The sequence below is a fragment of the Brachyistius frenatus genome, unplaced genomic scaffold (genome assembly GCF_029030835.1).
Source record: "Brachyistius frenatus isolate BFR_SWC_R1_liver_20210118 unplaced genomic scaffold, ASM2903083v1 Contig_17, whole genome shotgun sequence".
NCBI classification, from domain to species: domain Eukaryota; kingdom Metazoa; phylum Chordata; class Actinopteri; family Embiotocidae; genus Brachyistius; species Brachyistius frenatus.
In genome coordinates, this window is record NW_027210616.1 from 2,677,882 (window position 1) to 2,701,840 (window position 23,959).

General features: G+C 40.6%; 1 protein-coding gene across 4 annotated transcripts in view; it reads left to right on the forward strand.

Moving 5' to 3' along the window:
• drp2 (dystrophin related protein 2) overlaps positions 1 to 23,959 on the forward strand; it is a 151,757-nt gene that overhangs the window by 58,651 nt on the left and 69,147 nt on the right. For 3 of the 4 annotated variants that reach the window (XM_069694302.1, XM_069694301.1, XM_069694298.1), the window contains exon 2: positions 19,968 to 20,142. In XM_069694302.1, coding sequence (XP_069550403.1) covers positions 20,096 to 20,142 — 47 coding nt within the window. In that variant the 5' untranslated portion in view covers positions 19,968 to 20,095. Of the gene's footprint in view, positions 1 to 15,724; positions 15,823 to 19,967; positions 20,143 to 23,959 lie in introns of those variants that run through there. The other variant, XM_069694299.1, reaches the window with a different exon arrangement.

The window sequence follows — 23,959 nt, forward strand, 5'->3', positions numbered from 1 at the left end:
TGGGGTTTAATTTTTTTTTCTTTGCTATCATTACATGGCCAAACAGGTCGCAGAATCCCACTTTTAGCGCATAAATAAACAATAACAAAGGGAATTCTGTCAATATGCCAGAATGAAAACATCTGAAATTAAGTTTTTTGTTTATTTCGTACTCTAATATCTCAGCTCTCAGCAACAATCTTGTAAAGTTCAAGGTGTAATAATGTGAATAAATCTCTTCCCACAAAATATGTAACAAGATGTTTTATGTCACTGAAAGGAAAGTGCTTTGTTTGGATTAATTTATGTGCTGAGTGTGAGACTGCTTTAATGATATATTTCAGGAAAGATGGAAAAATGCATTACTGTGTCATGCTCTCAGGGCTTGCCAGGACTAAACAAATATATTTAAATGCATATCACGTCCAGGAAGCTAAACTACTCAAGGTTCTGCCAATGCAATGAAGAAATAGATACATTATTCCTCAACACTAATTCATTTCTCACAGTTTTTTTTCCTCCAACTGACAATATATTACTGCAGTATCTCCATCAGTTTTAGCTATGTCATCATCCATTACTGGTTAACTCCACATTTTAATTTCTATGTTCCCACAGTAATCCACTGCTGAGTTGATTATGTGAGTTGCAGTGTAACCTCCTACAGTTACACTAGTCAGGTCAGTTGTGATATAAACGTCCTATTCATAGCTATCCTTCTCTGTGCAGACTTTCTCTTCATAAAGGTTAAGACAGCTTACTGCTATCTTACTGAAATTGTGAATTTGTGCTTTAAAGATCTTATAGAAGTGTGACTGGCAGAAAAGAATAATCCCTGAAGGTATTTACTTTTTCTGTAAGCAGCTCGGGGTCCAGGTGAGGCAATGAGTCAATGATCTGAGTGATATCACGCTGTGAAGAAATGGCTCTGATGAGGCAAACTTTACCCACATTATCGAAGAGGCAGACTCATAAATAACACCACATTTAACGGATGACAGCACAGCTTGATTCCCTTTAATGTCTGATTGAGCGGTGGATGAGGGCAGTAGGACAGCTGTGAAAGATCACATGTAAGTGTATCTATCAATTGCAGTAATATTAGGTAAATAGGCTTGTAGACTACATTTCATTTTGCCAGCAGAGAGATGTGTCACTAGAATTTGCTCGTTGCTATGAAGGATGACAGGATACATCTGAGCGGCAGAGTGGAAACCTGCATCCCGGCTCACAGGCGACGCCACTTTGAGATGGCCTGTGTTGGTATGTGCGAAGGCAGCAGGAGTTATGAGGCTCGGTGAAATTGAACAAACAAGTTAATAAAATCCCCAGGCTATGTGTTACCCAGGAGTGTGCTCAAGGTTGACAGGCATGAGCTGATATGTGTGGCGCGGGTCTTTACTTTTGTGGCGGATGTCTTGGACACCCCAGGCTTTCATCTAAAACACATGAAGGCGGTCTCCAGATTACTTTGTGTTTGGATTAGCTTGTAAATTGTGTGCTAGTCAGTTACTCCAAGCTCTGAGCTTGGCTCTGCAGCTGAACTGAGTTGGACCCCGGGTTCTGTGTCACGCTGGGGTCGGATGAGCAGACGGCATGGGTGCCTGTGATTGAGAGCTCTGTCACAGCACCTGCAGTCACAGCCTCTGACGAACTCTTCTGGGGGCATGAATAATGTACACGGTGGGTCTGAGTGATGGGTGGTGTAATAATGCCTGGCAGAATAGCGTGACCAGAAACCCCAGCGACGGCCAACGTCTTAACCAGCATGCCAACACACACATGCCTACCTACCAGGGGAGAGAGACGTATTTAGCCTGTCTACTACTGGATGGTCTCTCTAGTGCTGCTGCGGGAATGAAACTGTTTTGCTTTCTCTTAACATCTGAAATTTTTATGTAGGTTTGGAAACACAGCTTCGTTGTTCATGTGAATTGGATGTTACACACCTGTTACATTTGATAAAGTGGAGCCCAAAAGCAGACTCGTGGGACGTGGTACATTTTGTGAAAACTGGCTTTACTCAAATGTCGGTCAGCACAGGTAAACAAATCTTGAGGGTAAAAGCAGAGAAACATCACAAATGGGAAGGTTGTCAACAGTGTCATCCAGACGAGGCCACTACAGCAAGTTAGGCAATATAGGTAAATGAGTGGGAGACAAATGCACAAACTGGTTCATACAAGTGTCATCTCACTGTGTCTGAGGGCACAAGTGTTTTTAGCTGCCCTGAACGTCCACACAGGACGTGAGGTGAAAGGCCTCCACTCACAGAACGGGTGAAGTTGTGATGAATGGTACAAATGGACATAGGGGTCAGACAGTCTCTCTCCAAAGGCATTCATGGTGTTTGAATCGCTTGAAAAGTGAAAAAAGGCAGCTCGAAAGAGTTCAAAGTCTAAATGCTCTCTTACCTCAGCACACCTTGCCACAGTACGTGATATGGCTTGTTGGATCATCAGTTTTGGAAACCGATGCTGTTCAACCATTCAAGAAGCACTTCGGACGCAGCATACTGACCCCTGAAAAGTGTTTTCAGACTTGGACAAGTCGTTTTAAGTATTCTTTCATAGAGAAAGAGTGCTGTCTTGATACTTATTCTGTTTTAAAACAGAGCTGTTGTGCTGGCATTATGCCATCTCCTTTTTGACAGCAGACATTTTGACTTGCAGGAAAGGCAACTGTGTTATAAATAACATTAAAAATAACTCATGACAGTGTAACAGCATAAGCAACATCAGAACCATGAAACAGCTAAATGGAATTCAACCATTATTCATTTTATTACTGAGCTTTTCCTACTATATTGTTGAAATGTCTGTGATGACACCTTTTCTTGGTGCTTAACATGGAGCTATATATTTTTTTCACATCGGCCATTTTAACTTTTAACTTGACCTCAAAGCAAAGAAAAACACAGGTGTAATAGGTGTTAATAACACAAATGAACGCTGCATTCCATTTTTGTGTTGCAGCCCTGGGACTGTGTGTGTTGTCTTACTAAGTTTATTCAGACACTTCTTTTCATCTGCTGAATGAGAATGTCTTTTTGTTCAGCAGGTAAAAAGAGAGAGACCAACTTGACTGTTATTTAGGAGTAATGGGCAGACTGTTTCACAAGCAGTGGTATTGAAGAGTAAGGTACATACCACATCTAAAGAGATTCAAAGAACAGTTTACAGGTACATCTTTAAGCTGTTCAAAGTGCTACAGCTGACTGGGGAAGCAAACTAGCCTGCAAACTCAGAAGTGTTGACATGCTGGTTTTGCTAAGTTAGTTAGGGACACAGAAAATTAATTGTTTTTTTTTGTACTGATGAAACCAAAAATATATAATATTAATTCCTTCCTTTTGATTTGTGCATGATTCACAGAGCAGACCTCTAATTCTATAGCCGAAAAAAACAATAACATGCAATTTGATTTCAGTTGGACTTCAAGTTGAACCGCGTCATTGTTAATGAAAAAAAAAATTGTTGCACCTAATCACTTCCTGCTATGATGTTAGTATAGCTGCAGGTTAAAAATATAACTGACTTGAAGGCAAATGTGGCTGTATGTTAACAAGTCAGGGAGTAGCTGTGGAGGCAGGGAGCCAATCACAGTGGCAGTCAGATGATTGACAGAGAAGGAAAAATCATTGAGGATAACTACTGTGCAGGTAAAGCATGATTTGAACTGAAAATTCAATGAAAAACAATAACAGACAGAGAGAGAGAGAGAGAGTCTGAGCCTGAGGGGGAGCAAGGCTACAGGAGTCGCCATGATGACAATGAGCTTATTCGTGTGAATGAAAGCTGTCTCAACAATAGTGTGAGGTTGAACACAACTAGTCTCTGAAACACATCCCGATGTGGTGCACTGCTGAAGTTACTGACAGTTTTCCTGTCACCAGTGCAGCGTTTGTGAGAAGGTTCAGAAATAGCTCTTCTCTCTGAGCACCGAGGGTACAACAGGGATTTTGCCAATAAAATACAGCATGTGTCTTAATTCTATTCCCTCCCTCCATATTTCCATATTGCCTTATTTTCTTTTTCTCTCTCCTGAAAAAGTTTTTGTCTAAGTGAGTCGTTTTCCTGGAAATCTCTTTCCATAGATGATGCATCCTCCGGTGGGTCTTGCCCTCGTTGATTACAGCTAAGCTCTTTCCCGCTCAGATCTCCGTCACAGATCAACTATTTTGTTGTTGTTTTCCTCTCTCCTCGGCTACCCCATGTATCCCTCATCATCACACTTTTTCCTGTCGCTCATTGTCTCACAGCTTTTTTTCACCTCTTTGTGGTGTAAACAATTACGCTGGTGTCAGGTAGTGTGTGACAACTGGAGGCTAATGGGAATAAAAAGAATATGAGAGACCCAAGAAAACACCACCATCCTCCGAACATCTCCCACCTTCACTGCGAATGAGTAAAAGAGCAGGCGGTAACGAGGGAGAAGAAAAGAGGAAGTGGCGCAGATTACTGGAAAAAGAGAGCATAGTTTTCTCGGGTGTTGATGGCGTATCAAACATGAGACTTGATGGCAACACTGTGATCTTCAAAGCCTTTCCCCTTCAGTACCATACTCCCATGCTCATGTTTTCTCACTTGAGAGGGTATATATTGGCTGGCTGCAGGCATGAAACTGTTGTAGCTTCAAAGTCTTGTTCCTATCATCTCAGGCTTACAAGCTCACCATATCTCATATCCTGTATTATTTTGCACACAATATCCCTTTTCTTTATTATTATTTTAGTGAAAACAACCTTAAGTTAATAGATTTTCTTTTAAAGGCACAATAGTGACAGCTCCTCCAAAGGTCAAGCTTGATTCATTGAAGTTTCCGAGCTAATAGTCAGTACATCTCTTCATGGTTCATATCTGTCTCCTACAGACCAAACCTTAAAACAATGAGACATGTCACCATACACCGGGTCTCTCTTTACTTCCATTTCACTGTTGGCTGGCCCATAAAAGAGTGATGTACCAGTGTGGACAATGCTCACATGTGAAGCAGGGCCACTGACTCCAGTTTTCAGAGAGAGGGACTTGCTTTGATGGGGCTTTTCTATTTTTGTGCTCCACAAATACCTCCCGTGTCCTGTTTTCTGCTTTTGAAAATCTCTTCCATTCAATCCAGTAACTGCTCTCTACAGGAGGAAAAAAAAAATGACACAGCATTTCTCATTGAGGTGTCGCTCAATATTTATTTAATCAAGATGAAATATTGTTCTGGGCCGGAATACAAATGTTAATTACATGCATGTGGTAATATCTTAATTCAGAAACCTGACAGAGTGATGGTATTGTTTACCCAGCAAGGTGCCTTAGGGAAGCCTTTCAGGATGGTTTATGAGTCTGCTTAGACACTTGATTAAAGACTTGCTTTCCATTGGGGCTCCATCCTCACTGGTGCACAAAAAAGACATAGCGAGCTTTACATCTTACTTCCATCATCCGTGGGTGCAGTATGTGTGGCTCCTCTAATATTTATGAGATTCAAATTAAGCTGAAAAGGTATGAAAAATGCAGTTTTTACTGCACAATATGTCGTCTATTTTGTTCATTGATGGTAGGTCTTCTCCTTTAGGTGTTAGCGGATAAACTGGCAAAACCCAATGACGCAGTCAGTGTTAGTTTAGTGTTTAAATGAAAGAACTTTATAGAGAGCAGTGCTTGTGTTTTTTTTACCCTGCAAGAGTCTATAAACAAAGTCATCAACCTTTCATTCCTCCTCCCTCAGCAACACCTTGTCTGCTTTGATAGCAGCAATACAAGGACTCCAAACTTTGACACCAGAAATCAAAAAGAATTTGCATGTTCATATGGAGAACTTTGATCAAACTTAGTGCCATGCTCCTAACAGAATCTGTTTTTGGTATTGTATGTTAGATAAAATGCTGGAGTGGATGAATAAGAAACTACCTGGGTGCATGTCATGTCCCGTATGAGTGCTCTGTTTGGCTGAGGATCGGACCATAATTATTTCATGAGATCTTGTCAGTGTCAACCTCAATGCACTCCGTGTGTGTTCTGACTTCAGGATGAGTTCGCACTAAGAGGGCAAAGTGTGCCACTCAGAGTAGAGCAGCAAATGTACACAGACATTTTGACAAGTGATTGGGTCTTCGCTGTCAGATTGTAGATCAAATGTGTCCCTGTCACCTGTGTGCTGTAGACTGGTGGGAGGTATATGAAAACTGGCACCCCAATGCTGCTTGGCTGATCTGGGAGGAATAGAGTGAACTCACCAGTTATTCTGACTTTTTTTTTTTTTTTTTTTTATCAGCAGCACAGACACTTTACAGTGACATAAACTGAAATTTGAGTGCAAAGTAAATGCACTTAATGCAGTAAATACACAGTTTTCAGCTGTGCTAGATGCACATTGCATGTTGAAGTAGTATTTTTTTTCTCTCAATTGGGGTGGCGCCCCAGTGCCCCGTATTGACAAACCACCACTGATCTCTACAGTACATTCTGAGAAAAAAGGTAGCACTCCATAGTTAAAAAACATTAAGACAAATCACCTCTTGTTTTGACCTTTGTGATAAGTTTATTACAGTCAATAGGCTGCCAAATCTGCTGATATGTCTCTGCACACAGCCTCCCTCAGAGCATGTATGACAGCAGCAAGCTTTCTTTTTAAAAATGGACACATCATGGGATCACCAACCAGCAGAAAACTATTATACATGAGACGAGGTCCTCGACTTTCACCCACAAACACAAATCTGCTGTTATTACAATAGTGTAGAAAGTTTTACTGTTAGTTACAATTTACTGGTGTGTTGCAAGAGCAACACATTCAGGATTGTGGAAATCTTCCATTGCAGAATATTGTTTTACTCTGCTGGCCTGACATCTGACACCTGTCTGAGCATTTATTCTCCCCTGTCTGTGGCAGAAATTGTTTGTGTCCTCTGTTGTTTATCATTTAACAGCCTTCACCGCTTCATCATCCGTGTCCATTATCTCAAGGTTTACTGGAATATGCAGTTATATTTCCAAACTTGTTCCAAACTCAGGAGAAATGATTCATTCAGAGCTCACTTTCTATGTGACGGTATATTCAGTAGCTTTAAATGTCAGGTCAGTTCTTTCCATCCAGCCGTCTGCCTACTGTCCTTCACTGAAAGGACAGTTTGTTTGGGAATGTGTTTATGAGGCCTACTCAGCTTTTTCTTGCCCAAGCAGATTTGCAGTCCTGTCCCACGTTGAATGATTTACAGCAAATGTTGTGTGGATATGAAACAGGATTTACTCTCCTTTGGGCAGAATCTCTGAGATAATCAAAAGGAGTCCATATGAGTAGACCTTGAATTGAGGGCATCAAGAGGGGTGTAAAGAAGTGGGGGTATGTTAATGCAGGTCTCAGAGTTTCACAGCAGATGAGTGCTACCTGAATATTTTAAGCTTTCTTCTATCATTAGCTCTTCATTAGTGCATTGAAATCCACCCTGGATTCATGGAATAGAAACAAATTATTCTCTCCTTTTCTTTTCCCCTACCTGCCATCTACTTACCACTATTCAGCTCCATACAGTGCTTAGGCATTGAGTTTGCTCTCATCTGACTTGATATTTAGGTTACATTTTGAATGGAATTGTTCATTTTCTCATTTAAGTTAAGCTCTTCCACTGGCGTTCAATATGCGTCCCAAATTCATCTCACAGTTTCTCATTTAGCCTGTCCTGTTTTGGAGCATGTAAATTATTCTTGAAACATATTCTCTTATAAATTTATTTTAGTTTTGTGAGAGGAAAACAGACATGACCCTGTTTACACAAACAGTCGCTTTCACATTGGATTTGTGCCTGTCCCAATTACATAGTTAGTCAGCCACAGAGTTTATGTACCAGTGTTTTGTGACACAGGCAAAACATCAATGTTGCATTTTCTATTTCTGTTGTAATGTTTGTTAAATCTGAATGTCTCCTGTGTGCCTTCGCGTCTCCTCCTCTGTTTGGGAAAGTGTGCTGCTGCTCAGTGCTGCTCTTTCTCAGTCACACTCTGATTTATGCCGGAGCTGCAGCTCGCACTGTGGGCTGCAGATATTCTGTGGAATTCATTGTCACCTTTTTAATGGACAGCAAGCTGTCAACCAGATTCCTGTCTTTTGGAATCTCTATAGCTCTCTCAGTAAATAGGAAGTGACAAGGTTGACAGGCTGGTGAGTGTGGACAGTTGAGCAGAGAGCCAAATGTCACACCATAGCTTGTCAAAATCCTTTTCTTGCTGTTATAATGAGATTCATGCTTTCAAATGAGCCTCAGTGGAGTGGTGAATCCATTAAAGCTCTTTCCCTGTTGATTTGTGCTTTCTGCTGCCTTTATTACAGTGGATGTTCATCATTAGCACAAACTGGCACTCTATGTGCAGTTGCTGTGAATATTCAGCAATTATACCTTATTCTCCAAGAGATGCAAAAAAAACCTCTCGCAGTTATTTTCAGCAATATTGTTTTTAATATATTCACAGTTTAAAGTTGAATAAGACTTTTTTGTAACATGTCACACATTTATTTATGTCCATCTGTCATCTTTCAGTCTCCTGCCTTCACTGCATGTGTGGATTCACAGCTATGCAGCAAACTAAACACAACCAATGTTGGACAGTAGTTTTAATCGTAGTGATTATAAACCAGAAAAAAGAGACCAAAAATCAAGAAAGAACCGATAAGATTGCAGTGGTCAAATACCAAAGGTCACTGGGACATCACAACCACCCCATTCTTGTGAATGCAATGCCATATTGGTGACACTATTCTTGTACAGATTGTATAGTATAGATCTTCTGTGCTGTTGGATTGAAGGCCTGTGTGAAGCGTCTGTGTTTTAGAATTTGTAGCTTCTTTGCAGCCACATGTTGGATACACAGTCTCCTGTCATGGCAACATCTTTGTCTTTTGTCCAAATCCAGTTTATTGAGCCAGCACAGGAAAGTAAAAAAGCTAGATAAATGAATTAAACAAAATAGAATCAAAACAATTAAGGGTGCACTGATACACAAAATGTTAGTAATTCAAACCCTGTCAGCTCTACTTGGATGTAATGAGAAATATGTCAGGATCAATAAAAAGGAAATATTTGTTTGATAATTGACATTTTTGAGCAGGAGCCCATTTTGTATTATAGCCTATGAAATGAGCAAAGTTGTTATTGGTGAAATGAGCAGTACAAATGCATCACTTGGAACCAAAGTCTGGTAAATAGTGTGTAGTCAGTTTAGACAAGGTCAACTGTACCTACCTTTTGAAAATGAAATGAAAATATGTGCTTTATTATTCCTTTGGCTTTGTACTTGTATGCTCTCTCTGTTATCTTAATCATTTAAAAGTAGGTGCCTCGGTTCAAGAGAATGGCAACTGTTTTATAGATGCACTATTAATCACAAATTCTATACAAGGCTACAACCAAACCATCCAAAACCCAACATCTAGACCAGCTTTATCCAGAAAAGGGTTGGGTGGGTTTAGGGTTGTTTATGTTTCATTTGCAAAAACATCATACAGAGAGAAAGCACCCTAAATAGAGGTGTGCTTAATTCAGGACTTCCTTTGTATTAAGTATAATAATTTTGTACAAACATAACCAACAAACAGCGAACTATGGGCTTAAGACACCAGCACTTGTAACTGAGACAAAGAGCTGTGGGCATCTTATTGTGATTATACACTAGATGCTGATACAAGCGGATTCGTATTTACAAAAACACGTGTTTCTCAAGACATAAAACTTTGAATACTTACTCGCAAAAGTTATATCTTCCCCCTGCTCTTTGCACACCATGATGCTGCACACCGTTAATGCGCAACAGGAGCACTCTCAGAACTTTTTGATCCACTTTCATATCATGAACACCGGGGAGCGCTACGGAAGTGTGTGTTTAAACGGAAAACTTCATGAAAAAGAATTAGAGATATTTCGTGAGGAGGAAGACATTTTTTGTTTTGTTTTAAACTTCAGCTGATTCCATGTCTATGCGTTCTCTCCCAACTGAATATTTCTTCTCACAGTGGAAGAAACTCATCTTAATTAGCTTGGATTTCAATTGGGACTTGCTAAATTACCTCCTTTCTGAACCAGGCGTTCCCTCTCCACACATCACTGCATGGTAGGAAGCAATGACATGGTTGACTTAATCAGCGGTGCTTACACAATAATTGTAAGGCGGTACGTGCATTTCTTTGTGTTAATTTTCTTTCATTAAACACAGCAGATGCACTTGTCAGAAAATGAGTATTTCAATCACAAATGACTGTCTTAATTTATTGACTCTCAGAGGGTTTCCTTTTTGCAAAACACTCCACACAATACAACACAGGTCCAAAATACGAACTCCTCAGTGATGAGTGGTTTTATGTCTTTGCTAATCCCTAAATGCATTTAGATATAATTATAAATGACTGACTAAATAATCTGTTCAAGATATGGACTGATATGTTTTAAATCCTCTTAAGTAGAGCTTTGCTTTACTGCTCAGTTCTCCTGCCAGTTTCCTTGTTGCATGGTCTTAAAAGGATTGCATACATCCCAACACAACATCGCATTACTTAACACATTAAGAACACGTCATTTAGACTTATAGTGGACTACATATCATCTAAATCTCAATTATAACTATCATTAAGAAGAAAACTGAGTTTCTTTTTACAAAAGTCTGCTCAGTTTCAAAGCTTTTCCTCTGCTCTATCAGCCCCTGTATTTTTCGGGCCGCTCATCTGAGTTTTCTAAAGGTGTTTGCTCGAAGTAATTCAGCCCATAAAAGTATTCCAATCTTTTAAGTTAATCACTATTTTAGCTTTTGCTTAACTAATGAGCTTTAATATCTATAAAATGTGCCAAGTCAATTTTATAATTCCTTCTCCGGTAAATTCAAGGCCTGTGGTCCTTTGTTTTTAATTTGTAACTTTGATTTATATCTGCTTGTCATTTTCAGCGACCATTGTATAGTAAAGGAGCTGACTTTTTTGTTTGATAGCAGATGAAATATTGTAACTGTCATCCCCGGACCTAAAATAGATTCAAGACTGGAAACAATTCCTTAAATCTGAACTCTATTAAACTGCGGTTATTTGTCATGAACATAATTGAACAAATGAATCTGAGAGTGGATGTTTGCATGCAGCGTGCACACAGATTGAAATACACTATGCTTAAATAAGCTGTATGTGAAGCCGCATCAGGTTTTTCAGCTTTCATTGAAGGTTGAACAGCTATAAGTAAATTTTTCTTAGAAAAGACAGCAGTAGAGGCCATGCTGACTTTATGAAATAAAAATGAAATGTCTTCACAATAAGCTCATTAGGATGCTGTCTGTACTAGTGGCATCAGTGAAACAGCTGAATAAAGTGGACATTTAGCCATGATCTATTCCTTTTTCCAGGAGCTGTTTGAGGCCACTTGGGACACACTGCAACAATAACTCCATCTTGTAAAATTAGTTTGTTGTAAAGTGAAAAATTCTGTCAGAGAATGACAATTGTTTCAGCTTGTTCTCAAAACAAATGATCTGTCAATAAATCGGTTGCAGCATCTTGAAAAAGCATAAATGAGATAAATGAAGTTATCGAAGTAAAGACATTGATCATTTTTTCACATGTTGTTACTGGCAGTTCGAGCAAAACCTCATGGTTAAATAATCAGAACGAAAAGATCAGCAACTGCTTTATAAATGTTGGATTAAAAGTCAGAAGCCCTCACCTGTTTCCATAGAAACTTGAACTATTCTAATAAATGCATTTATACTAACAGTCATTTCTATCTGTAAAATTTAAATCGGTGCTCAAAGAGAGTTATCGTCAGTGGATTCTGCAGGTCCCCACAGATTTGCCTTTCAGTTCATTGTTTGGTTTTCTGGTGGTAATTTGACTCATGCTGGACTTTCCAGGAGAATCCAGCTATTTTCAGCAGAAAGCTCTGATAAAAGCATTTAATGGTCCTTGATGAGCACCTCACAGCAGACACACAGGACTGGCAACTATTTGGTGAATAGAGGGGAACATTTAGCAGAGTCAAATATTTCCCTCAGGAGTTGGCGGAGACAAAAACAGAGCTTAAAGTAGAGTCAATATAAGGCTTATGTTTGACAGGTGGCAAGCAACACAACTGCAAACAAATGCAAATGTTGCTATGTGTCTACTCGGTGTTTGAAAAGGCATTTGCTTAATGTCATGATTGTCATATCAATTATGTAACAATTTATTGGTCATGGATATATATCAGTAACTAGACACTAGACCAGATGTAGTTCACCTTGTGCATGAGACCCAGTAGCTTTTCTTGGACTGCTTTTGTGTTTTGCAGCCATACTGAACATGCACATTAGTGTGAACCCTGGATGGGCCTGTCCATGTCCATAAATATCTTGGATGAAATTTTTGCGCTACAGATTGAAATGACAGCACGTAGACTAGTAAGCACTAAAAAAAAACACTTTCCGTGAGTCAGATGATGCTTCAATGCTGCTCTACTAGCACTCCTGTCACAATACAGTTGAATGAAAAGCATTACTCAACTGATGCGAGAATCAACAAAATGAGCATCCTGCAAATTGTTCAAATAACACCTCCCCACTTCCACCTCCAGCAATAATGATGTTAATGTCAGCTGAGCTTTTATGTCACTGACAGGGTCTCCCTTATAAAGCCATTCAGGACTAAAAAAGGCAATAGCACCATGTAAATATGATGAAATGTGTGGATGCCATGTTTGCTTCTGGGGGAAATTGCTTTGTCATTGAAGAGATAATAACGTGAGAAGGGTAATGAAATATCTGGTTTGAGGGCAAAACACCGCAAGCATGACAATGTTTGATCATGATGGGAGGAAGATGGCAAGAGGAGGGCAAGTGAAAGTCGTTCCTTGCTTCTTTTTGGTTGCTTCCAATCCCAAATCACTGTGCCACTTGTCTGCAGACAAAAGGAGCAAAGCCTGAGAACAGTGTGACGATGTTTCATGGGGGAATGGTAAGAGTTTGACAGCTGCTTGTGCTCAGCAGGGGTGCAGAGGGTATACAGTCACTAGTGTAGTTGGAAGTTTTGCGCTTGTGTGTATTTTGTTCTTACAGTAAGCGTGTGCCTTTGCGCATGCCTACTTTTTAATAGACAAATTACAAGAGTGGCTGTGTGAAAATGTGAGTGTTGTGTCACTGGAGCTCCTCCAGTGTCTCCAGCAGTGTGTGACGGTTGCAGCTGTGAGGAGAAGCTTAGCTCGCTCATCCTGCATCAGCAGCAAAGAAGGGCCGAGAGCTGGAGGGTGTGTGTGCGTGCCCTGCTTTCTCTTCTAACTGGTGGCTGTTGAGGGGCTGTGGGACAGTGGGGCAGAGCAGCAGGGAGGCAGTAGTCCAACCTCCACTAACCCCCATCAGGCACAAAGCCAAGAGCCTGCTACTGAAACAAGTCAGCACGCACACACACACACACACACACACACACACACACACACACACACACACACACACACACACACACACACACACACACACACACACACACACACACACACACACACACACACACACACACACACACACACACACACAAAGTGCCTCTGCATCGAGTCGTATTAGCGTGCTACTTAGCAGCAGGCCTCCTGGACGCTGATACTCTGAGTCATTGTTGTCTTGGCATTTATTTGTTGAAGTTGAATCAGTGTTCGGCACATTCAGTGAAGCGCAGCCACACTGTTCTTGGCGTCTGTATCAGCACTCGCCAGTTCTCTTGGACACAGTGTTATGGCTTCATCACTGCTGTTAAGTGTTGTAATTGTGGGTGTTAAAACATTACACATCGTTGTTGGCTTTAGCCTGCTGACAGAAGGATGTATTCACAATTACAGTACAAAATTAGTTTCATTTCAGATTCATGGCGAACCACATGAGTTCAGTACAATCACTCCATCTGTCACAGCCGAGGTATGTTTAATATGAATGTCAAATTTCTTAGAATGAAATGTAATGACTCTGGCTAGACCTTTGCCTCAGCACAAATTTTTGAAGAATTTGAAGAAGAGAAATATGTTACATATCCTCTGTAATATGTATTGTTGTATAATAATGTATTATTGGGCGGCACGGTGGTGCAGTGGTTAGCACTGTCACCTCACAGCAAAAAAGGTTCAGGGTTCGAATCCGGTCCTGGGCCTTTCTGTGCGGAGTTTGCATGTTCTCCCTGTGCTTGCGTGGGTTCTCTCCGGGTTCTCCGGCTTCCTCCCATCATCCAAAAATATGCACCTTAATAAAGTGTATAAAAAAATAAACCAAGACACTTTTTCCTGTTTCTTATAGCTTTCATGCCGATCAGTGGTTCCCAAATTTGGACTCAAAATCCCCTAATGTCTCCAGAGATAAATTCAAGGTGGTCATCAAATTATTAAAGGAATTAAGAACGAAACGTTCAGATGTTTCTCTACTTTTGCTCTTGTCTTCAAGAAATATCACATACCTGTATGTATTTAAGCCTCTATAGAAATCTGTAAAAGAGGACATTTCTGAGAACAAATTCCAAGAACCACCATCCCATCCTGGTCATTCATGGCGAACCAGATGAGTTCAGTACCACTTCACTTACAGTGCTGAGGCTCCATTATCTCACTGCTGACTTGCTTTGGAAGATAAAAATATTTGTACACTACATGAACATGGAAATATACCACGCAACATGAACTTGGCCGGGTGCCTTGAATACACCAGTGATGCCTGGTCCAGTCAGCCCCCTCCATCTGTCCCTGCAAGACAGACGTGATTGTTTTTGCGCGAACACAATCACCGCATGCCTCCTTATCAGAACCCAACCAGACTCGGACATCTGGAGCATCCGTGGTTAGCTAAATGCTAACATGCTGATGTTTTGCTGGTGTAATGTTAGTGTCTTAGTTCAGTGTTTTACCATGCAAACATTTTCTCTTTTGCAGTAAACCCAAAGTGCCGTTGAAGATGATGGGAATATTATTTGTTTAGCAGGTGTTTGATCATAAACTAAAAGCACAAAATAAGTAGACTTTATCAAAAGATTCTGTGCCAATCCAACTAGTCGCTATTGAAATTGAAAATGGGAACCTGTTGCTGGCACTAGAGGAGATCAACAAAGTAATGACTCTGGGGAGTGTGAATGCGCCATAAAATGTTTAGTAAATCGACCATTTAAATGTTCAGTGTAATGTTTCTTTCGTTGGGAGTCACACCACTACCATGGATAAAGATCCAGACATAGAAAACACATCAAAAGCTTTAGACTTAACAATGATGAAATATTTACCTGTATGTGCTCTTCATGTTTATTCTCTATATCTGTTAACATAACTTTTCCTGCCTTGCTGTTATTTTTCTTTTACCCTGCTCCATATGTTCTTGTTGTACTGTGACTTTGACCCTCATTCACCTAATTGTTTGTACTGTGGGATCATTCTGCAGAAATGCAAGCCTGATGTAGGAACATAATATATTTCATTTTATTATTCTCTGAGTCCAGACTGTTCCCATTAGGGCTGCTTTTTGTGCATTGGTCAGAGTGTGTGGGTCGAAGGACACCAGGCAGATGGCCTTTTCTTCCTTTTGGTTGTAGGGAGTGGGGAGCTCTGTAGGTGTAAGCAGGAATGCACAAGGATAGAGAAGTCTTTGACCAACACAGAAGTCTCTGCTTATTAGGTCACCCATCTCGTCCCATGCTTGTCCGTCTTCCCCTCCTTCATTGCCTCCCTACGTCCAGTGTCTTTATTTTATCCCTCTCTGCATGCCAAACTTGTCTCTGCATTCTCTGACAAGCCAACCAACAGACTGGCTAAATAATGTCAACAGCCAGTTCCCCTTAGTGACATGTTTTACAACTGGAGTCGTAACGCTGCATCAAGTCTGCATTATTGAGGTAAGCATTGCACATTGTGTAAGAATTGCATTTATCTGCAGAGCAGCAGTAATGGGAGTAAATCTTCGCTATCTTATTCCTTCACCGGGATATCTGAGCTGCCGTCTTGATTCCTTCAGATTAATATCAATATGTAGACATGGTGTGGCAGAACAGTGGCTTTGATCCTCAGATGCTTTATCTACACAGTTGAACTGTCTTTTTTCTTTTGCTGTGAAATCCAGCAAAGGATTTTCTGCTATCTTTTATCATCTTCAGCTCCTTTGATTTTTAAATTCACATATTGCCTGGAAAATGTCCTTCCAGGTTGCTTTTGCGCAAATGGTCAGACAAAAAAAAAGAGAACAAGAGGCAGATATGCTGCCTGTGCTTTGCACATAATTGGACAATTTTAGATAAGTTAAGCTGTGATTTCTGCAGGGAACTGTCGTGAAAATGTGGAGGTGAAAATTGTAGCCATGGCAGCAAGATGAATATTATCTGTGTCACTTTATGGCATGTCAGGGAAATCTCTGTTGGTTTTTCAGCGTCTTTGGAAAACATGCAGTACTATTGCTTGACTGAGCAATGCCACATCCAATCAAGGCCGTAAATAATGCATGTTTAAAGCTTGACTCATGTTTTTGAAGTTTTAAGCGAGAGACAGAACCATCTAATGTCTTGCACAGTGGGCTGATACAGACCTGCATGATGCAGATTTGTGCCTACGAGACAGAGATAATAGACATTTGCATGACATGATTTTCAAAGACATCATTTCCCTTTTGCGATAGCTTTTAACGTGCCTCGTAACAATAGGAGAACTAATTTCTTTCTTTAAATATTTAAACATGTTTATAAATACATTCTTCTGGGTGCAATAATGTGTGAGTCTATATCTTTAGTACCTATATGAGAGAAAGCTGAAGAGGAAGAAGAGAGGTTTGATGTCCATGACAGGGCTGTCTGTCACTCAATTCCCTCTTCACTCCAAAGACAAACCTCTCAGAGATATCTTTCACCCTCGGGGGATTCTCTTGATGTTTTCTGTGGTGTTGTTGATGGTTGCCATTGTTTAACTCCATTTCACATCTTGAAGAGGTAGCTTTGCAATGCAAACAAACAATCATGGCTCCATTCTGCTCTTGAACTTCATTGTGTCTTGTGTGGCTTCTGGTGCCTCGTTTGCATTCAATTTTAATTCACAAACACTGAGGTGAAGTGAATCAAATCTGTCTGCAGAATATAAAAGTGTCTACGCTATTATTTTTAAAGTGTGGAGCTCAAGTGAGGGCCTTGAAGTCCTAACAGTAAGCAGAGCCAAACGTGACCTCTGATTACCAGCAAAGAGACAGTGAGAGCAGGAGAGAGTGGGAGAGATGTGCAGGGTTCTGCTGATTCATACAAGACTCACCTACACTAACAGGAGCTGTCTGAGGAAGAAAAGGGAGGGAATAAAGTGGAGCGATAACAGCAGACAGGAGTGGGAATGAAATCAGGATGATTCATGTGAAATAGAAAGTAAACCCTCTCCTCTAGACAATCTGAAGTGAGGTGGTCTGCAGAGCAAACTGGAAAGGTAGGGAGAAGAATGAGGAGGGTAACGATAAAGAAATGGGATGAGTGTCCTGAAGGCACGTTTCTCCTTCACTCTCACTGGGGAGTCGTTCACTCACACTACAAAAAAAGTTCCTTCTTCCTGGTTCATTTTAGGCTCAAGTTGTTTTAGACAAAATACCTGAGATTAGGCGAGAAGTATTTGGGAAGGAAGCAGCGAATGCAATGTCAGTTTATGGAAAAAAGGAATTGGCTCAAGATAATTAACTATTCTTTAATTATCTTTATTAATTAATCTTTAAAATTAGTAAAACATCGGATTTACATCCCAGTCACAGATGTCTTCACATGTCTTGCTCTGGTCCAACAATCAATCTAAAACCCCAAAACCGAAAATTTGGGCAAATCTGAGGATCGATTGACTAATTGTAATCAAATAAACATAAAACAAGCCAAATAAATTAAAACCAAAACAACAAAATAGTCATATATATTCTGGATGTCAGTTTCTGCAGATTAAGGTCAGATGGGTCGTCTATGTGTTGTGACACCTGCATCTTCTTCAGGATTTTGTGTTTGCGGTTTTTTTTTTCCTTTTCTTTTTTTATCGATAATTTTCTTAATGGCTTATTCTATTGCTCATTTTTTGAGCTGGTCTGCAACAGTGGGACCATTTATTGATTATTATCCCTCCGGATTTACTGTTATGTGATTTAGTATTTTCTTTGAAAATGTAAAAACAAAAGTTCAAAGTAACATACAACACATAATAGCTGCTCTGTTGCCATTACTGTGTGAATGAATGTGTGAATGAGAGGCAAAAAAATTGTAAAGCACTTTGTAAATCGCTGAGGTAAAAAGGTACAGTTCATTGTAAGTGCAGCCTATTCCCCACATAACACATTATGCTTACAACAGTTTACATTCAGAAAGCTTTATAACATTGTGAAATTCTGATTTGTGAAAACATTCAGCGATACCGCGTTTACAATAAATAGATATCAAGTATCCAGTAACATCAGTAGAGCATGTTTTTGAAAAATTATTACGAAGTTATAATGTTTTCCAGGGTTTTTATTTACAACATACAATACTCTGAAACTAAATTAATTATAAAAAAAAAAAAATTGCATTTACTTACAGTTTAACATGTTGATGATTTCTCTGCCACTAACTTCCTGGAAATCCACCTGAAAAAGTCTGAATCTGAAAAGTGCTCCTTAAGTATCTTTATGGTACTTAAGCAGATTAAGTTAACTGTTGAGCTGTAGGTGATTAGGCCCTTGTTGTGATAACTGTATGTTTGTGTGAGTACTGAGTGTAGCATTGTGTGTGAGAGTTGCAGTAGATGGATGACTGACTGCTGCTGTTGGGGTTAAAGGTTGGGTTTTCCTGCGGAGGAGATAAAGATGGACCAGTTTCAAAACAATCTGATAAGAGCATTCTCACCAAACACAAGGGAGGCTACTGGACCTGAGGTGTGTGTGTGTGTGTGTGTGTGTGTGTGTGTGTGTGTGTGTGTGTGTGTGTGTGTGTGTGTGTGTGTGTGTGTGTGTGTGTGTGTGTGTGTGTGTGTGTGTGTGTGTGTGTGTGTGTGTGTGTGTGTGTGTGTGTTATAAGACGGAAGGTGTGAGCTGAGAGGTCCGGTCGCTGCTGAGATAAAGGTCAAGAAATGCACACAAAAGACAGGAAGCCTTAGAAAGCCAAGTGACCAAACACAAGATTTATCATGATCTGTGAACCTGGAAAAGCTGATCCTGCCCTGAATGCCACTTAGTACGGTGTGTGTGTTTTAGTGTGCGTGGGCTGCCTTCTTGGTATTTCTTTTCCCCCTGGCACCATCAAGGGGATTGCACCTCTTCATGTCTAGCCTCACATGCCCCCTCACTCTAAAAGACTGCGAAAAAAGCTTTTTGTCTGCGTTTGTTTAATGGAACAGAATAATGGCATAAAACTGCTGGTGTCTCCTGAGTCAGGTTCTCTGTCTTACACACAGGACTGACTTATTAAATTTGGCTTTGATTTGTTGACTACACTTTTGTGTGTGCGGTATTTCACATTTTGAACGGTTGTTTATTAATGTTTAAGTACATTGTGCTTTCTTTGAGGTAGGTATACTACTTGAAGCAGACTCTGTTTCTGATAACTTATTTTTCCAGTTGTGACTGAAACAACACTTAGTTGCTTCATGGCAGATGGTTTGAAAGATCTGCTCTCAACAGTCCATCAAGTTTCTCCACACACACACACACACACACACACACACACACACACACACACACACACACACACACACACACACACACACACACACACACACACACACACACACACACACACACACACACACACACACACACACAGCATAACAGAGCTTCTGTATCCCCACAAAGTATTCAGGATTGGATTTATTTAGATTTATGTGAGATGGACGACAGAAAAAAAGCATCTGAGACACCTCTTGTGTGGACATGCTGTAACTGTCCTTTTTTTTTTTTAAACCCGACTCTCAGCGGCTTTAAATATCAGCACAGCTTATTAATTATCAGCTGGCTCAGTTGACAATTGTGATACTCACCGCTGTGTGTCTTCTTTGTGTGTGTTTTTAGCTGCGGGGCGGCCCTCGTGGCCAGGATGCCACTGTGTGCCGTGCCAGTCCACAGTGGACGGTGAGGGGCAGGAGGAGGGGACTGAGTGCAGGAGACTGAGAGGAGGCGGCCCGCACCAAACAGGAGACATGAACCTCTGCTGGAATGAGATCAAACGCAAGTCCCACAACATCCGGTAAGTGGATGAGGCCAAGACAGTTTGGTGAAGTCCATTACTTTCTTAACAGATGGATGAATAATGTCTATATCTGGGAGAAGAGAGTGGCTGCAAGAGAAGAGTTTCAGGTGACATGAACCTCCCTCTGCTGCTTGCAGCTTTATGGCAACAAAAATGCTGACTGCATTTCGAAACCTACAAGTTGCCTCTCTCCAAAGACATAAATATGCTAATTTATTTCATGACTGCATCTAGGCACAGATGATTTTCCAAAGATGCATCAAATCAGTTTATTTTTTTACAGACTATGTTGTCAGCTTGTTGTTTGCCATCGCTGTCTAAACACATCCAGCTGTACTTTGATTACCTGTTGTTTGTTTTTTTATATATATTTCTGAGGCATTTTTGTAGAGGTACAGATAAGAACACAAAAAACTATTTGCTAACCAAAATTGAAAACAAATCTGTCTTCATAAGCCACCTATATTAGAGTCATATCTGTTAATTAGATTCATATATATATATATATATATATATATATGCTGCTCAAAAAAATAAACGGAACACTTAAACAACACAATGTAACTCCAAGTCAATCACACTTCTGGGAAATCAACAGGAATCAGGAACAGGAGGAGCACTGCCTGAGCCCTACAAAATGACCTCCAGTAGCCCATTAATGTGCATGTTTCTGCTCAAACTGTCAGAAACAGACTCAATGAGGGTGGTACGAGGGCCCGACGTCCACAAGTGGGACCTGTGCTTACAGCCCAACACTGTGCAGGGCAATTGTCATTTGCCAGAGAACACCAAGATTGGCAGCTTCGCCATCGGCGCCCCGTGCTCTTCACGGATGAAAGCAGGTTCACACTGAGCACATGTGACAGACATGACAGAGTCTGGAGACGCCGTGGAGAACGTTCTGCTGCCTGCAACATCCTCCAGCATGACCTGTTTGGCGGTGGGTCAGCGATGGTCTGGGGAGGCATTTCTTTGGAGGGCCGCACAGCCCTCCATGTGCTAGCCAGAGGTACCCTGACTGCCATTAGGTACCGGGATGAGATCCTCAGACCCATTGTAAGACCATATGCTGGTGCAGTGGGCCCTGGGTTCCTTCTGATGCATGACAATGCTAGGCTTCATGTGGCTGGAGTGTGTCAGCAGTTCCTGCATGATGAAGGCATTGATGCTATGGACTGGCCTGCCTGTTCCCCAGACCTGAATCCAATCCAGCACATCTGGGACATCATGTCTCGTTCCATCCATTGACGCCACGTTGCACCACAGACTGTCCAGGAGTTGACTGATGCTTTGATCCAGGTCTGGGAGGAGATCCCTCAGGAGAACATCCGTCGTCTCATCAAGAGCATGCCCAGGCGTTGTAGGGAGTGCATACAGGCACATGGAGGCCACACACACTACTGAGCCTCATTTGGACTTGTCTTGAGGAATTTCCACAGAAGTTGGATCAGCCTTTGATCTGATTTTTCCACTTTTATTTTGAGTATGATTCTGAATCCAGACCTCCATGGGATAATGATTTTGATTTCCATTGATCATTCTTATGTTATTTTGTTCTCAACACATTCCACTATGTAATGAATAAAGATTTTCAACTGGAATATTTCATTCATTGAGATCTAGGATGTGTTGTTTAAGTGTTCCCTTTATTTTTCTGAGCAGTGTATATAAATATTGATAAGTTGAAGTAATATAATTTCTCCTTTAATTTCTGTGGCACTGGTCCTTTAGTGGTTATATCTGTGGAATCTTATGCAAATATGTGTACGTTTATCTTCAGCCAGTCACATAAGGGACTGGAATCTAATGATGTGTAGCCTCTGTATATACATACTGTCTCAGTCTGTTTGTTTTCCATTTTCCTCGTAACGATTTTTCTTGTTTCCATTGTTCATGCAATTAAAAAAGTATTGTCTAACAATGTGCTGTCACACAGTAATGCATATTTCAGTACTACTTCCAGTCAGCTTATTAATTATTGATATAATATGGGTTAATACTGCCATTGCACAAGTTACACTTCAGAGGTTTGCCAGTGCAAAACAATTAGAGGACGTTCATGTTATTCTTTGATGCTTAATTAGAAACTATCTGGGCATGCTGCATCATTTCTGTTTCTTCAATTCTAATGGCATCCTGTTTAGACAATTGGCCCCGTAATTGCTTACTTGACCCTGATGTATCTAGGAAATGGGAGGGTGAGGTTAAGGAAGGATACTTGCTAAATTGGGTAGGACAGTTTCCCCTGCAGTCCTGTGTAATGAGATCACTATGGATGGCCTGCAGTGGCTGTTTATACCCGAGCTGCACTCTGACTTCATCAGGCTGAGAGGGAATGGGAGGAGTACAGGAGGATGTCAATGGAGGGAGAAAGAAAGAGAGAGCGAGACGGAAAGAGAACCGACGGCTGGTATTAAATCATCACACAGGAGAGATGAGATTTAGGGAAATGGGAGGGGCTGGAGGGAAAGAAGAATATAAGAATGAATGAATGAATGAATGAGAAAGAACTGTCTAACCTTGCGGGTGGGTGCTGTCCAGAGAAGATGTCTGACTGCGTTTATAGCCAGCGGCTGGACAAGTGCAGACCAACTAGCTTTATAATGGCCTGTCTGGCATTGATTGACAGGTAGTTGAAGCTTTATTCCAATAAACGTCCTGGCTCCTTCCTTCTATCCTTTAAACTATCCCACATGATCCCTTATAGAAAACTGTACATTGACTGGAACTAATTTAAACTTCCCATGCTGTACTTAAGTACTCATTTCTAAAGAAGGGGCTCAGCAGTGCTTTGAGCTAAACGCTAACATCAGCATCTTACTCATAGACTATATAAAAATAGATGTAGTCTGCAGGTTGGAAAAGTGAAGTGCCTTAAAGTGTAATACTGCTAAGGATCACTTGGGGCTGACTCCAAAAAAACCTCTGGCACCAATAGATTCCCATTCAAAAAGCAGATACTTTCCTTATGAAATAAATTTTTCCCTTGTGTCATTCGTTAAATTTACGAGTTAAACTAGTTAAAAATTTACATAAATGCCGAGTGTAACGTTAACCGTACTCACAATTTCAGCTTAGCATGTTAACATGCTAATATTTGCTAACTAACGTGAAAGACAAAGCATGACCAAATGAGAAATGTCACTAGTTTTTCTGTGCTTGACCTGATGGCGGCACTACCTGAAAAACAGGACATGACCAAAGTGACTTCAGTTCATTCTTTGGGGGAAATGAATGTCTGTAAAATATTTCATGTCAGTCCATCCTATAATAGTTGAGATATTTTGGTCTGGAGCAGAGGGGTGAACTGACAAACAACACTGTCCTTAGAGTCATGCCCCTGCCATGGCTGGAGAATAGATGGAGAAAACAGCTTGCAGATAATGTGAAAGCACCTTCTGTTTCTGAAAACACCCAGAGAATTTACCATATTAAGATAAGGACTAAATAGCGGCGCTAAATTAATTCTCTAAACATTTACAGATGGCAGTGGCACAGAGAATTTATCAGCATGACACAGTGTCGCTCCGCTAATTGGACCCGGCGCTGATAACAGAAGGTTAGAGGTTTGATCACTTTTATGGCATCTTGTACATAAAGTAAGCAAAAGCATTAGACCGTCAGACACTGCAGTCACATTGAGCAGCTGCGTAGCATGTGCTATTGACTACAGAACAGTACTTTAATGCCATTGGCAAAAAATATATATACATACTGTTCTTATTGCTTTGTGATGTGTATTATATCAGGTGGTTTAATGAGTAATGCAGGACTGAGATAATAGCCCCAAACAAGTAGACCACAACGGCACATT